This window comes from Lotus japonicus, chromosome 4 (genome assembly GCF_012489685.1).
Source record: "Lotus japonicus ecotype B-129 chromosome 4, LjGifu_v1.2".
Classification (NCBI taxonomy): Eukaryota; Viridiplantae; Streptophyta; class Magnoliopsida; order Fabales; family Fabaceae; genus Lotus; species Lotus japonicus.
In genome coordinates, this window is record NC_080044.1 from 1269991 (window position 1) to 1283861 (window position 13871).

The 13871-nt window shown below is 35.4% G+C and overlaps 3 protein-coding genes across 3 annotated transcripts; all 3 read right to left on the minus strand.

Moving 5' to 3' along the window:
* Positions 1–492: 492 nt before the first annotated feature.
* LOC130711831 (serine/threonine/tyrosine-protein kinase HT1) lies at positions 493–5855 on the minus strand. The gene is made up of 4 exons (XM_057561591.1): positions 5728–5855; positions 3116–5696; positions 1746–2201; positions 493–1089 (listed from the first exon to the last, which is right to left on the minus strand). The coding sequence occupies exons 2-4, from the start codon at positions 3536–3538 to the stop codon at positions 835–837; spliced, it is 1134 nt and encodes a 377-aa protein (XP_057417574.1). The 5' UTR covers positions 3539–5696; positions 5728–5855; the 3' UTR covers positions 493–834.
* Positions 5816–8059, minus strand: LOC130711832 (tropinone reductase-like 3). Its single transcript, XM_057561592.1, has 6 exons — positions 7813–8059; positions 7489–7605; positions 7161–7295; positions 6883–7008; positions 6688–6789; positions 5816–6181 (listed from the first exon to the last, which is right to left on the minus strand). Exons 1-6 carry the CDS (start codon positions 7939–7941, stop codon positions 6032–6034), a joined length of 759 nt encoding a protein of 252 aa, XP_057417575.1. The 5' UTR covers positions 7942–8059; the 3' UTR covers positions 5816–6031.
* A 435-nt stretch (positions 8060–8494) lies between these two features.
* Positions 8495–13177, minus strand: LOC130715128 (EH domain-containing protein 1-like). Its single transcript, XM_057565174.1, has 16 exons — positions 12735–13177; positions 12577–12656; positions 12358–12426; positions 12213–12270; positions 11689–11744; positions 11541–11583; positions 11395–11456; positions 10801–10914; positions 10540–10642; positions 10371–10420; positions 10067–10195; positions 9710–9961; positions 9535–9614; positions 9231–9357; positions 8943–9086; positions 8495–8859 (listed from the first exon to the last, which is right to left on the minus strand). The coding sequence occupies exons 1-16, from the start codon at positions 13012–13014 to the stop codon at positions 8674–8676; spliced, it is 1833 nt and encodes a 610-aa protein (XP_057421157.1). The 5' UTR covers positions 13015–13177; the 3' UTR covers positions 8495–8673.
* Positions 13178–13871: the final 694 nt, after the last annotated feature.

A 13871-nucleotide genomic window follows, 5' to 3' on the forward strand; every position in this document is an offset into this window, starting at 1 on the left:
TCTTTCTATTCCTCTCACCATATTTTTTATCGTATCACATATTATATCACTCACTTATCTCATCTCTTTTCTTCATATTTTATCTATGTGTAAGTGTAATTGATATGTGGAGATAACTTTTTTCAGCTAAGATAAGATTTTAGGACTTGTTGCAGTTTGCAAACCCACACATTAGCTTGGTGAGTATAAAATTACAGTATTTACAATCACCATACAACCACTACTTTTAGAAGGGGCCAATTAGAGGTAGCCTAGTATTTAGGGTCACAAATTCAGACTTAGTGTTAGTTTCATTCTAATCCATCAGAAAAGTTATATTCATTATCATCAATGTTATATGTTAGGAAGAAAAACTGCAAGAAATGTTAATGTGACAAAGCTAATTGTGTTCTTTGACTTCATGTAAATATCAAGTACTTAACTCATGTATAAGTGGGGCTGACTTAAAATTCTGCAATTTTTATAGCATGACATTAAGGTCAGTCTTTTTAAGCATTTAAAGTTAGTAATGTTATTCTTACCCAACAGGAAGTATGGAGCTCCTATTTCTACTGCATTTAATTGTAGTGCTGTAGCACTTTGCACTCATGTTGTTTGATGTATGCTGTGGCTGGATTTGGTTACATCCATGACATGCCTATATAATAAATACATAACTGTACACGTGACCTTTTCTGAGTTTTAAGTAATTCCACTGTATAATTCTGTTGGTGAATTTGGTGACATCCACGACATACCATATAAGAAGTTGAGGTTTTCTTTTTGTGAAGTACAATTAGATAATACAGTTGAAAGAACGTGAAGCAGCATCATGTGTAAATTCATTGGATGAATTCAAGCATATACAGGTATGGAGGAGGAGTTCATTGAGAAGCAGCTTTTTATGCATTCAATAATGGCGTTTCCGCTGACTGCTAGGCTTGAATGGTGAGTGAGAGGAAGACCTTCCTTGACACACTCATCGTACTTCTCGAGAGTACACACAATGTCACTGAAATCTGGTCGCTTCGAAGGGTTTGCTGACCAACAACGCTTTATCAGATGAGCAAGTGCAGGTTGACAACTTGCAGGCAGTGGAGGTCTTTCATTCTGCTCATCAACAAATCAAAGTAATTCATTCAGCCAATGCTTTCTTAAAATAGTCATTTTTACTGTAATCAATTCTGACAAAATCAATTTTGACAACGATGATCCAAACACGCACTTAAACTGAGTTCTAAGTGAAGTGATTTATGTTTGGATACATTTATAGGAAAACTGGTTTCTATAGGGTAATGATAGTGAAATCCAATTACGAAATCTAACAATTGGTTATGTTTATTGCAGAAGATACTCTCTCGATCATCTCCGCAGAATTGATTAGGCATATATTCTATGGTCAACCTGATCAAAATTATGGCCTCAATTGAACTTGCATAAAGAATATTTGGTTTATCATTAGGCATGATGTCTTAAAGATTACTAATCCAGTCCAGATTAAGGAAACTCAACAAGGGACAAAAGGCTCTAAAACTAACACATAAAAAATACTAAGTACGCATTTGGTTTCACAATTTGCACACAATACTAGCCACATTTGCTCGGAAGACAAGATTTGTAGCTTCTAACCAGAAGTGGTTCTACTGCATTTTACTCTGGAACCAAACATGTTATAAGCATAGAAGAGAAGGGTGATGCAGTATTCAATCTGAAAGCATTCATGCTAATAACAATAACATTTCTTAAATTTAGATATAGGCTCTGACCTTCTCAGAAACAGCAAAAGCAGCTTGCACTGGGGTCATTCCTTGGAAGGGAAGTAATGCAGTTGTGAGTTCCCAAAGCACAATTCCAAAGCTATAGACATCAACTTTCCGAGTGTAAGGCTTTTCCTTAATCATCTCTGGTGCCATCCAACGATATGTTCCCATGTTTCCTTTGGTCTCCCGGCACCGCGTTTCGAGACAGGATGTTCCAAAATCTGCCACCTTAACTCTCATCTCATCGTTGAGAAGCAAGTTATTTGACTTGAGGTCCCTGTGAATCACACCTTGCGAGTGAAGATACTCCATGCCCCTAGATATGTCAAGAGCTAACCTTAGTATAGTTTCTGTTGATAGAGAGTATGGCTCTTTCTTGTTCAAATACATCCTCAGAGTTCCTTGTGACATGTATTCTGTAATGATACAATATACTGGAGGTTTTTTACAGGCTGCAATGAACTGTAAATTAAGAGTCATTTAAAGATCAGACCTCAGCCACCAATTCAAATCTAAGGAATTATACACACCCCTGCATATAGATGTTAGTTGGTAATGTATTCACTGAAGTAGTAAGTGGCAGTGGATTTATATATCCAAAACCAAACTGTAGGAAACAACTAGGATTCATAAACTGCGTTGAAGCTTTGCTTCATAAACAAAAGCTTATAAAGCTAAGTGGGTGTTGTGTTTCACGATTCACACAAAATCATAGGCATGTTTACATAGAAGATAAGACTTGGTGCATGTTTGGTTTAGTGCTGGCAGAAGTCATTTTGGATAGAATTGATTTTGACAAAATTGATTGTGGTAAAAGCAAATTGAAAGTGATGTGATTTATGCTTGCATATGTTTACGATAAAGGTGATTTCATAGGAAAATAATAGAAATGTCTTGTGAGAAGAGCTAGAAGCACTTCCATGCAAACTCAAGTTTTGTCCTTTGGCCTGAACATGATTTTGTGAGCCTGAAGTGCTTCTAAGGCCATGTTTGAATTCACGTTGGATTCAATTGAATGGTAACTGAAGGAAATTGGTGTGTTGACATTTATAACGTGGGAAAGTGGGATCAAAAGTGTTTTCCCACCAATCCAAACGCACTAATAATTTCACTTAAACATGTTCTAATGATGAAAACCCATGGTCGAGAGAAATAGAAGTGCATGTCTGGATGAGCAACTTCAAACCAAACATTAAACATATACTTATAGCTTCTAACCATAAGTGATTCTAAAGCCTATTAATGTGGAATCAAACACGTAATACATGCATGTTTGATTTAACAATTTGCACAAAATTCAATGCATTATCACTTAGAAGCTAAGACTTATATGGACTGATAATTTTGTTGACTTGAGTGCAGTGCAGTGTAGTTACCTGGACTATGTTAGGATGAAAGAGACGTGAAAGCAAAGCCACTTCAGATTTGAATTGGCTTTCAAGCAAGCCTCTTCTCTCCTCATTCTGGTTTGGAATCCTCACCATTTTCACCGCAACAGCTCGCTGCTTGTAAATTCCACGGTAAATCCGACTGTGAGCCCCGGATGCAAACTTGTTACCAATGAAAAGCTGTGAAAGATCAGCTGTCCATTCCTCCTGATCCTCATTTGATGCTTCCCATGTCTCCACATTCTCAGAGTCCAATATCATGGACCATGATTCCAAGCTGTCAAATCTCTTCCTCTCCATGTTCTCTGCATCAGAATTCCACCGGGCCTTGGATGAAGAAGGAGAAGAAGAAGGAAAAGGCTTGCTCTTCGTTCTTCGTAAGCGAAGTGCATGGAAACATGAACCCGCCATTGAAGAAGGAAACTCTCTGTTTAGAATCTCTCTGTTTTTTACTCTGTTTTCTCTCTGTTTTCACTCTGCACCAGTGATGCTTATCTGAACAGAATATCAGAAGGAGTTTTTCTTCTGAACGTGTGAATGGATTTCAGGAAACGAATGAACGGATTCCTAAACATGGGCTCCGAATGAAAATTGAAGAACATGTATCAAAGTGATTCATATATGAATTCAAAGAAGACCCTCTTTTTTGGTTTATAAGAAAGGTAACCAGAATTGGAACCAAAATGCAGGAAGTTTCATTCTGCAGAAAGAAAGGAAGAAGAAGATGTTGTTTTCACGGTTTCTCTCCTAATAGGATGGATCAGGAGGAGGATTAGGTCGTTTGGCAGCCTAAAGTTTATGAATTCAAAGGCAAAAGTGTTTCAAGGGTCTCTCGTGACTACTTGGTTCAAAAGTAGAGAGAGCAAGAGAGAGAGGGTCTTTTTGCTTGATTTGATTGAGCTACCTTGCTTGGTTCTGTTTAGGTTTCTTTTCTTGCATTGCATTGCATGCATCATCATCATCATCAATGTTAAGTGGCCACAGTTCAACTTCAAAGGTTGGTAGATTTGAGCTTTGAGTTTCGTTAATCCAACAATTTGCACTTTGCAGTAGTACTTTCCTTTGGTATATGTCCCATCTTTTAACTGTAGCACCACATTGATGGGAACAAAAAAAGTCCCATAATACATGTGGTACTACGTAACGCGGCTAAAAGATAAAGAGAGAGCAGACAAGTGCCATGTCAACTTCAAGGACCGTTTGATCCAAGTAATTGCTTGTCTTTCTTTATCCTCAGAAAATGAACTTGTCTTTGCTGAGGTACTTGTATTTGGATACAACATACATGTTGGTGACAGTGCTAACCGGCATCAGTACCCATTGAAGCAAAAAGTGAATGAAACTCTTTAATACAATGAGATAAATGTGTTTTTATATTAACTTTATCCAAACACACATTAAAGCCCTTTTTGACAGTGGATGAACTATAAATATTGTACATACTAGCTGACATCTTTTGTGAAGCTTCTTTATTTGATATACCAATGGTGAATGGTTATATTTTTACATTTTGTTCGGCAAGGGTGGGGTGGGACACACTTTTAAATTACTATCTCCTATATCATATGAGAATAGTAATATATATATAAATATATTATATATATATAGAGAGTGTTTATGTAAATGGCTTAATTAAGCGCTTGTGCCAATAAATGATTATGGAACAAGCACTTATTCATAAACGAAATTGAGAAACTTGTTGAAATATTATGAAAATAGGTTATGCATGCTAAACGCTTATTCATAAACATAAACATTTATTCATAAGCTGATCTGAACAACTTATGAAAATAAACTCAAAACAGCTTATATGTAGACCATAAGCTATTTGCATAAGTCTTTCCAATCACTTACATAAGCAATTGTGCCAAAAAGATAAACTTAAATAAACTCTTTCAAACAGGGCCCTAAAATAGTTTCTTTTACTATTGGTTTTACTTTTAGATGCACAGTAAAAAGAAAATAAGAGTCCTTTCTACCAAAAAATGGGAAGTGTAGGGAGAAGTATAAAAATTCAAGAGAAGTGAAATGGTTATTTTCCATAATAAACACGAAGTAAGAGATAACAATTTGTTCCAGGAAATATCTATGTAAGCATTTCAGTTGGGAATCACCAAGCTTGTACTCCAAGCCAAAAATTGATTCAAAATTTGCAAAGCAGATATTCCAAACGTGGAATCAGGCACCTGTAAAAATATAATAAAAGGTGTGGAATCTGATAAAAAGCAATGTTTTGAGAAATGTGGGAAACTAAACGTACAAAGATGAAAGATTAAGGGAACATGATACCCTTATCAAACCCTCTCTAAGTTATAGGTGTGATCTAAACCAAAAATTCGTGTAGCAGAACTTGTCTTAACAGGTTGCCAATGGATCTGTTATTCTTGTCAATGAACTTCTCTTCGCTTCGTCTGTGCTTGGAAAGACTATCACAACATCCAAATGGCTGAAACCGATGGACAAGTCCTAGACTACAGAATCAAATTTTCCCCCTTTCATAGCTTCCACAGAAGGAGTTTGTGTGTGTGTGTGTGTGTGTGTGTGTGTGTGAATTTGCTTACCTTTCATGCTATATATTTTGTTTTTTGAGAATGGAGTACATAGTCTCAATAACAAACTTGCATATTTTTCTAGACCATTTGTTATGTAAATTCAATCAAAGTTGAACATTTGATAACTCTTCTACTATGATAACCAATACCTTTCAGATTATAAGGTAACATTTATAAAACCAATATTCAATGTGAATGGTAGCTCAATAATATCTCTACACAGTATCTTAGAATAATTTGAAAAAAACAGTGTTCTAGGTGTAGAGTTTTCAAAACCAGAGGATCAAATCAGGGATAGTAAGTTTTGGGGTAGACCCTGCAACAAAAGCTTACTAGAAGATAAAAATGGAAGCTACAGCCTGGACGGCATTCCCCCAGAAACTACTAAAGTTTCTCCGGTTATATAAGAAGCGTCTTCAGATGCCAAAAAAGCTGTAGCAGCAGCCATGTCTTCAGTTGTGCCAAGCCTTCCAAGTATTGTCTTCCCTTCAAGTTCCTGTCTCTGAAGTAGTACACAAAGAAATTCCATTCAAAAGACAATTGAAAGAGTCTGCATATTTGGAAAATCTTCTACATGGATTCTAAAAGCATGTTTGGATTCACGTTCAAATCTTCCAGAATCAATTTTGCTCCTAGGAGTAGCTTCTCCCAGAATCAATTCTCCTTCTAATGTGAAAATCCACCATGTAGATTTAAGAACAGTAATGCTTGCTGTTATGAATAAGTGGCATACGAAAGAAAAACTAACAACGTGTCTTTCAATTAACCAGAGTGTTTTCCGTCAAAATAGGAACTTATCATTTTCACAATGTTTTCATTGGTTAAATTTTTTGGTCTTGAATTTCATGCCTGACTGTCTTCGTAAGAAATAGCAGTTCTCATTTCAGAAACTTACATGAGTAGTCTAGATTTCAAAATTGATTTTGACGAAAAAATAAGTTGATCCAAACATGGGGCAAGAGAATTGAGTGCACGAAGAAAAACCTATTTGGACCATAAGAGACTCACCATAGCATCATTACTGGTAATGAATGATGCAAAATTAGTTGGCACAAAACCAGGAGCAACACAGTTTACACGAGTGTTCGGGGCCATCTCACCAGCCAGGGCCTACACAACACATTATGAATGATTAGCATATTGAAAAAAGATGGTAACAGTTTATGTAGTTTTTGAAGGAACAATTGCAAGTGAATTACTCACTTTGGTAAGTCCTAGAAGGGCTGTTTTGGTTACTCCATACATAGCCATAGCAGGTGGTGGGTTATAACCAGCAATTGAGGAAATGATAACTACAGAAGAACCTTTCTGCATGTGAGGAGCTGCATCCTGTATAAACAGCACAGTGAATAACACATAGTACACCACAACTATAATATACACACACCATATGGAGATGGCAGAAAGAGAAAATGCTGAAACATATATGGGATTTTTTCTTTTCTTTTCTTTTTGTTTTAGGTATTTCACAGGTTAATTACCTTGAGAAGAAGTATAGAGGCTTTGACATTTATCTCCCATAACTTGTCAAGAACCGTGTCCTTTGTTTGCAGAATGGCATCAACAGAAGGATTCGCAGCAGCATTGGACACAACAACATCTATCTTGCCATACTTCTGTAACAAACCAAAATGTTCGACAACATATTAGAACAGCATTCAGACAGATTTTTCAAAAAATAACAAGCTGATTATACTGAAGCGTTGCGAGAAACCAAGGCCAAGCCTCAGTCTAGCCTATTGATCAATGATCATGATAAAAAATCATGTTGTTATATAAATTCCATAGTTAATCTGAAGAAAACCTGACCTGCACAGTTTTGTCAATCAAATTCTTCCTTTGTTGAGCATTAGAAACATGGCAAACAACTGCTAACACATCAATTCCTTTAGCCCTGAGTTTTTCCGCAGCCGCATCAACATTTTGCTGCAGTTGATTCAGCCAAAATAAACGTTACAGTGATGAACAATCATGTGTAATTGTGTACAGAAGCATCACTCTCACTTGATTAGTTAGTTGGTGATTGCTTACAATTTATACAAAACACAACCAGTCTTATAATTTAACGATTAGCTTTTCTCTTATCAATTTCTCAAGATGAACGAAATCTAGAAAAATGAAGAATGAACGAACCTGTTTGCGAGAAGAGATGACAACAGATGCACCTTCCAAGCCAAGCCTCTCAGCTATGCTGAAGCCAATTCCCTGGGTGGAAGCGGTCACGATCGCCACCTTGCCTCGAAACCTTTTCGGTATTTCCATTTCTGCTTTCTAACAATTGGTATTGGTATGCGATCAAATCAACACAGAGAGGAAGAAAGAAAGAGGTCTCTGACACTGACAAGATTTCGGTTCTCATAAGAATTTACGCCGCCCGGCCCCGGCGATTTATTTATTACACACAAGTAAATTTCACTTGACTGTTTTCATTTTTTGGTAAATAGTTTTACATTTTATATTATTTGAAAGAACCCGAGCATGTATAAATACACATGTTTTATATAATAAAATTATCTGAAATTTAGTAATCAAGTATTTTTGAAGAACTAAGTCAGTTTGATTCTTTTTTCTTTTCAGAAAGTCAGGTTGATCCTTGAACACAATAAGACAATAGATGTATAAAACTGAATTTTATACCATGACTTAAGAATTCAAGTCATGTTACCTTTTAAAAAAAAAGTTAATTTAGGATGAGGATTGATTTACCTTTTATAATGATTTTTTAATCATATATTTTTTTAATGCACTTGCTATTTTTTTAAACATTGACAATGCATCATATTATCATTCTTCCTGAATTTTGAGGCACGAAATATGGAAACCAGAATGATTTCAAAAAATATGAAATACATGCACTATTCATTGACATTACTGTCCCTTTATAGTTAGACATTGAACAAGACAATACCCATCATTACTCAAAAATATAACATCATAATTTCGGTCAAGAAACATTCATGACAAAATCAATAACATGCTTTAACATTTTCCAATTTAATCATAAGGATTTCTGAAGTTCTTTAGCAGCTCAGGTATTTCATATCCAAGCATGTCATCTACGGCTTGAATCATTTTGGGCTTTAGTTTCTCAAATTTGTCGATGCTATAACCACTCAAAACCTCTCTGAACTGTTCTACATTTGGAAAATCGCCAGCTGGGAGATGAAACTCTCTTTGAACCTGTTTTGCAAGATCATGATGATAAGTGATTAAGAAAAGCAGAGAAACAAAGGAGGACTGGAGGAGAAAGGGAAGGAAGAGACCTTTTTAAATTCATCTTCAAGTTCATCAATAAGCCTTTGTTGAGCCTTAGCCTTGCCCATAATTGCAGGCATCTCATTCCTAAGATGGCTAATTATATGGGCATGGATTTTAGCAGATCTAGCCCGTTTCACAAATTCGTTGATCTGGATCAATGACATAAGGTTTCAGAACCAGTAAATAAAAATAATGCAAACATAAGAGTATAAGCTTGTAGTGATCTGGCGTATGCATATAATTCACTCATTTGCACAACCAGCTCAAACTATTGTAAGAAGATAGGACTGTACCCGACTATCACAAGCCTTTCTTGGAATATCTACCAAATCTGCAAGGAGATCATTCTGTTCCTTCTCAAAGAGCTCCTGTCCTAATGGGCCAACAAAGCCTTCAGTTATAGGCTTATCATTAAATGAGCTGCAAAGTCCAGAAAAGTAGCATAAGCTAAAGAGTGTCAAATTAATTGGAGTGAGGAATCAATCAATGTGATGTGAAAGTAATGTGAAGCATCTACAGATGCTATCAATACTTAAACTGTGCCCTTGAAAATAAAACAATGAATCGTTATCGGTATTTGAAAGTTAAGTAACCTACCCGATATATACACGCACAACTTCAGGTGTATTCAGAACCTTCCCAAGAGACCACATCAATGCTCCATAAACTCTCATAAGCTACAAATATTACAATATGAGTCATGTAAGGCGGTTAATGATTAGATCACAAGTGTATATAAATCAGATTAAATAAGTTGTTGATATTGCCTCACTTGTTGAGTATCAATTTGGTCTGCCTTGTTCAAAACCACACGTATCTTGTCATCATGACCACGTAGTGATCCAATTACACGCTTGAATTCATCACTAATGTCAAGCTTATGAGGATCAAATAAGAGAAGAATCAGATCACATTTTGCAGCAAACCAAGATATAACACCGGTGAAATCATAACTTCGTTGAGTCCGTTGCTTTTCTCCAGAGAGGACACCAGGAGTGTCCACAAATGTTATTTCATCTAGCAGCTGAAAGAAAAATTATCTTCAAAGTTCAAACATCAAGGACAAACAAATGACACGATCAATTGTCAATCGAGCAAAATTGTAACTAGAAATATATAGAAAACTTACTGGATGCGGCATTTGAGAACATTGGAACTTTGACAGAAATGAACCGCCAAAAGTTGTCAGCCCACTAAAAGGCATGGCAGCATCAACAGCTACAGTATTTCCAGGAATACTCCTCTCATCAGGTCCAGACTATAAATAAAAAGATATTGAGCTTTGCACCTCCATGAACACAAGTAGAGAACAAATGAACACGAAGGAACAAATTAACAACTACAGAATGATCTCTATCACCAAAACATAAAAAGGTTTGTTTGGATTTGATTATTTTCTGAAAGCAATATTAGAAGAAGGAAGATTATGGTACCATGACAACAACAAATCTGTCAGTTGTAGGCTCTGGCCCAATGTGTGCCCCTGTGTAAGAGTTAAAAGGTGACATAGGATCAATGAAGTAATTTATATCCCTCAGTCATCCACATTATGCATGAAGGTTCATATAATGTAGTTGCTAGATTGTCCAGAATTTAACCAACCTGGATAATCACATCTTAGTAAATGTTTTATGAATGTTGTTTTCCCTGTCGAATACTGACCAAGAAGCATCACCATCGGTTTAGCATCGAAATCACTGTCGGTCTGAAACAAACAAATCACCAACCATCATAAACTTAATACCATCATACTTATATAAATAATGACATGTTAAAATTAGAGCAAAATTGTACTTTGTTCACACATGTCGTTCAATGAAATTAGCATATTCTATTCGTATATTGGGTGTAAATTTCACTTACCAATAATGGAGATACAAAATCATTGAATCGGTAAGTGACCTCCAATGGCTTTAGCTTCTGTATATACAACCTTTTCAAGCCATCAATTATTGATGTGACTGCATTGAGAGGCAACTAAGAAAAAACAAACTATTATTAAGAATATAACTGGCAACAAATTGAAATAATGCAATGCCACATGCAACAGAGTTTGAAAAGAAACAAATTCACAAAGCACATTCAAATTGTGTTTATTTCATAATAACATTGCTCCGATATTGCAATGTATAATCCATCTGAGTCATCACCGTGATTAATGTAAGCAAGAAAGATTGTTATCAACTTTGAATGCACCTCCCTCTCAAAATAATGTGGAAGTGGAAAAAGTTCAAAGCATTCACCAATAAAAGGTAACCTTTCATTTTGGGGCTGGAATTATTAGAGCGTCACAAATATGAAATATCAAATAGTAAATATGCAAAACTGACACGTTTTACATATTGGTTCTTTAATTGTTAAAACAAGACGGTCTTTCTTTTTCTTCATTTATGTATTTGCTTTCAAAGCAGACTTCTTAACTTTAGTCAAAATGGGCATCAATTTTGGAGAACTCACTTTCTTTACAGATTTAGGAGCAACCCAAGGACTAGGTGGCGAAGGTTGAGGCTGAGAAGTCCCTATGTATTATCAGTGAAATCCAATCAGTATTAATTAAACAGTGCAATGTCATAAATAATGAAAGAAAAAGTTACATGTCGAACCTAATTCATCGGGTTGGGAATTTGTTGTTGAACTCTTTGTTTTCTGAAAAATCAAACAGAAAAGAACTAATAAGAAGAAGAGTCAACATAAATAATATCAACTAATTGATATTATAATGCACCAAGTGAGATAAAATGCACTGCTTACTGCTACTAAAGCATCGATTCCTTCCATTACTGGGGGTTTAATATTTTCACTGTCAACTGAAATCAATAGAAATGGAATAATGAAATGCTTTGAAACATGTGAATAATGCAGAGTTATACAAAAGAGAAACTTGTCTCTTTTAATCCAATTAATAATAGACAACATACACATAGCATCAATATTGTTAACCATTATGTGAAATGAGACCAATATCCTTCCTGCTAAGGTGGCTCGAAGTTAGCCATTTCTGCAAGTGTCAAGACTAGCACATTTTCTCAGGTTTCTTTGCTCTTTCATTGTTCCTTAAAAATGCAATGTACTATACTTGAGAATCTCAATGAATTATGTTTCCTGTGTATCAGTTAATTAGGCCTCATAATCACTTAAGCATCCTCATTAATGTTGGACGCAGATCATATGCAGGGGAAGCGCACTTTCTCACTTTACAAGTTAAAAATCAATATAAGGGCAAATAGCAGGCATGAATTTATGAAACACCACATGACAGCAGTGAGTGAACTTACTTTCAGTTTTAAGGATATCATAGCTGATATCATATCCAGCCTGTGCCAGGGAAACGAGCTATCCATCACATGAAACATTGAATTACAAAGTCAGATTCCGATATCGGATAATCCATATGAAAACCCAAGAGTGAAGATCTCTAACCTGCATTGCGGTTACAAACTCTTGTAAACCTAGAAATCCTTGTCTCTTTGTATCAGCTATAGCCCAAACCTAATGGATGCAAATAGGTGAGTATTGGTGAAATTTCACTACATTATAGGAAACGCAATTAAATCAACATGACTTATGAAGACTTCATAACCATAATAGGAACTTGAATTGAGATAATCAAAAATATGATGATCTATTTGTAAATGCTACCTGCTTGAGTTGAGAGCGAGATAAGTTGGAGAGAGCAAAGAACTTGGTAGCATCGTTGCCAGTGATACGGCCATCTCCATCTACGAATGATAGATCAATTGAATAGAATGAGTTGTGGTTGCGAAATGCGAAACGAATTGAAGAAATTGAAGAAAAACCTGAATCGGCCAAGTTGAACCATTGGTGGTACGTGTTGGTTTGCTCCTTCGAACACGAATCGATCCAATCGGACACTGTTTTCATCTTCCGGAGCTGAATAACAGTTTGAATCGTTTCTGATGTGATGTGATGCGTGTTTGTTTGGAGTGGGCAACACAAAACCAGGGGAGGGGATCTTGAATTCACTGGAGTACAGATTACGCTTTCTTTCTCGCCATTTTGAATTTGCACCGCCACTGGTTTTATACCAACTTCTTCTTCTGCTCCATTTCCATTCATCAACACATGCACTGGTGCATTTTCGACGACGTGTTTAGCTCGCTGAGTGTTGACTATACATTTTTTCACTCTGTTGGATCCAGGGAATTTACATGGAAGAATGTTAAGGGGAGAGAAAATATGGGAAAGGGGAGAAGAGGTTTATCAAGTAGTAATGATTTTAATTCAATTTCACATCTCACTTTAATGTAATAAAAACCTATAGTACCATGCCCAAATTTATCTTCTAAGATTTATATTCTAAGAACATTAGGAGTAACATTTTGATATTTAAAACTTGGACGCTCATACATACATGCGTATGCTTTTGATATTTTAAATCCTGGAATACATTTCATCTATTTAACGTTCTGGGATTTAAATCTCAAAAGACTTAAAAAAAATTAAGTTTCTAGATTTGTTTTCTTGGAAATCAATTCATCAGTGTTTTGGAAAAATTAAATCTTGAAATGCGTGTTAACATTCCGGGATTTAATATATGGAATTATGTGTTTTTTAATCTACAAGGATTTAAAACTCATAAGAGTATTTTTTATGTATTTGATTAATAATTAACGTTTAAATAATTTTAATATTTGATTTTGACATTTAGTTGTCTATATGTAAATTGAGATAATCATATAAAACACCATTAATAACTAATTAATATTCTTTATAAAATATTATTAACTACTAATTAATATTATTCTTTATATATATATAGGAGATAGATGGATTGCCACTTTTTGCAGGTAGTGAAAAATGGGAGGTGAGTTTATTAGCAACTCATAAACATGTTTAAGGTTTTGGTTGCAATAGTTTTTGTCTTAGTGATCATTGCAACAAACATGTTTATAATACCTGTGCAAGGCCAAGAA

Excerpts from the sequence above, each read along its gene's own strand:
- LOC130711831 (XM_057561591.1), bottom strand. The coding sequence starts at position 3,538 with ATGGCGGGTTCATGTTTCCATGCACTTCGCTTACGAAGAACGAAGAGC. Across the intron at positions 2,202-3,115 it reads TTCATCCTAACATAGTCCAG|TTCATTGCAGCCTGTAAAAA; the intron begins GTAACTACACTG and ends CTTAATTTACAG. Across the intron at positions 1,090-1,745 it reads CTTTTGCTGTTTCTGAGAAG|AATGAAAGACCTCCACTGCC; the intron begins GTCAGAGCCTAT and ends GTTGATGAGCAG.
- LOC130711832 (XM_057561592.1), bottom strand. The coding sequence starts at position 7,941 with ATGGAAATACCGAAAAGGTTTCGAGGCAAGGTGGCGATCGTGACCGCT. Across the intron at positions 7,606-7,812 it reads TCATCTCTTCTCGCAAACAG|CAAAATGTTGATGCGGCTGC; the intron begins GTTCGTTCATTC and ends AATCAACTGCAG. Across the intron at positions 6,790-6,882 it reads CCCTTCTAGGACTTACCAAA|GCCCTGGCTGGTGAGATGGC; the intron begins GTGAGTAATTCA and ends TGTGTTGTGTAG.
- LOC130715128 (XM_057565174.1), bottom strand. The coding sequence starts at position 13,014 with ATGAATGGAAATGGAGCAGAAGAAGAAGTTGGTATAAAACCAGTGGCG. Across the intron at positions 11,584-11,688 it reads GAATCGATGCTTTAGTAGCA|AAAACAAAGAGTTCAACAAC; the intron begins GTAAGCAGTGCA and ends TTGATTTTTCAG. Across the intron at positions 10,915-11,394 it reads CTCCTAAATCTGTAAAGAAA|TTGCCTCTCAATGCAGTCAC; the intron begins GTGAGTTCTCCA and ends GTTTTTTCTTAG.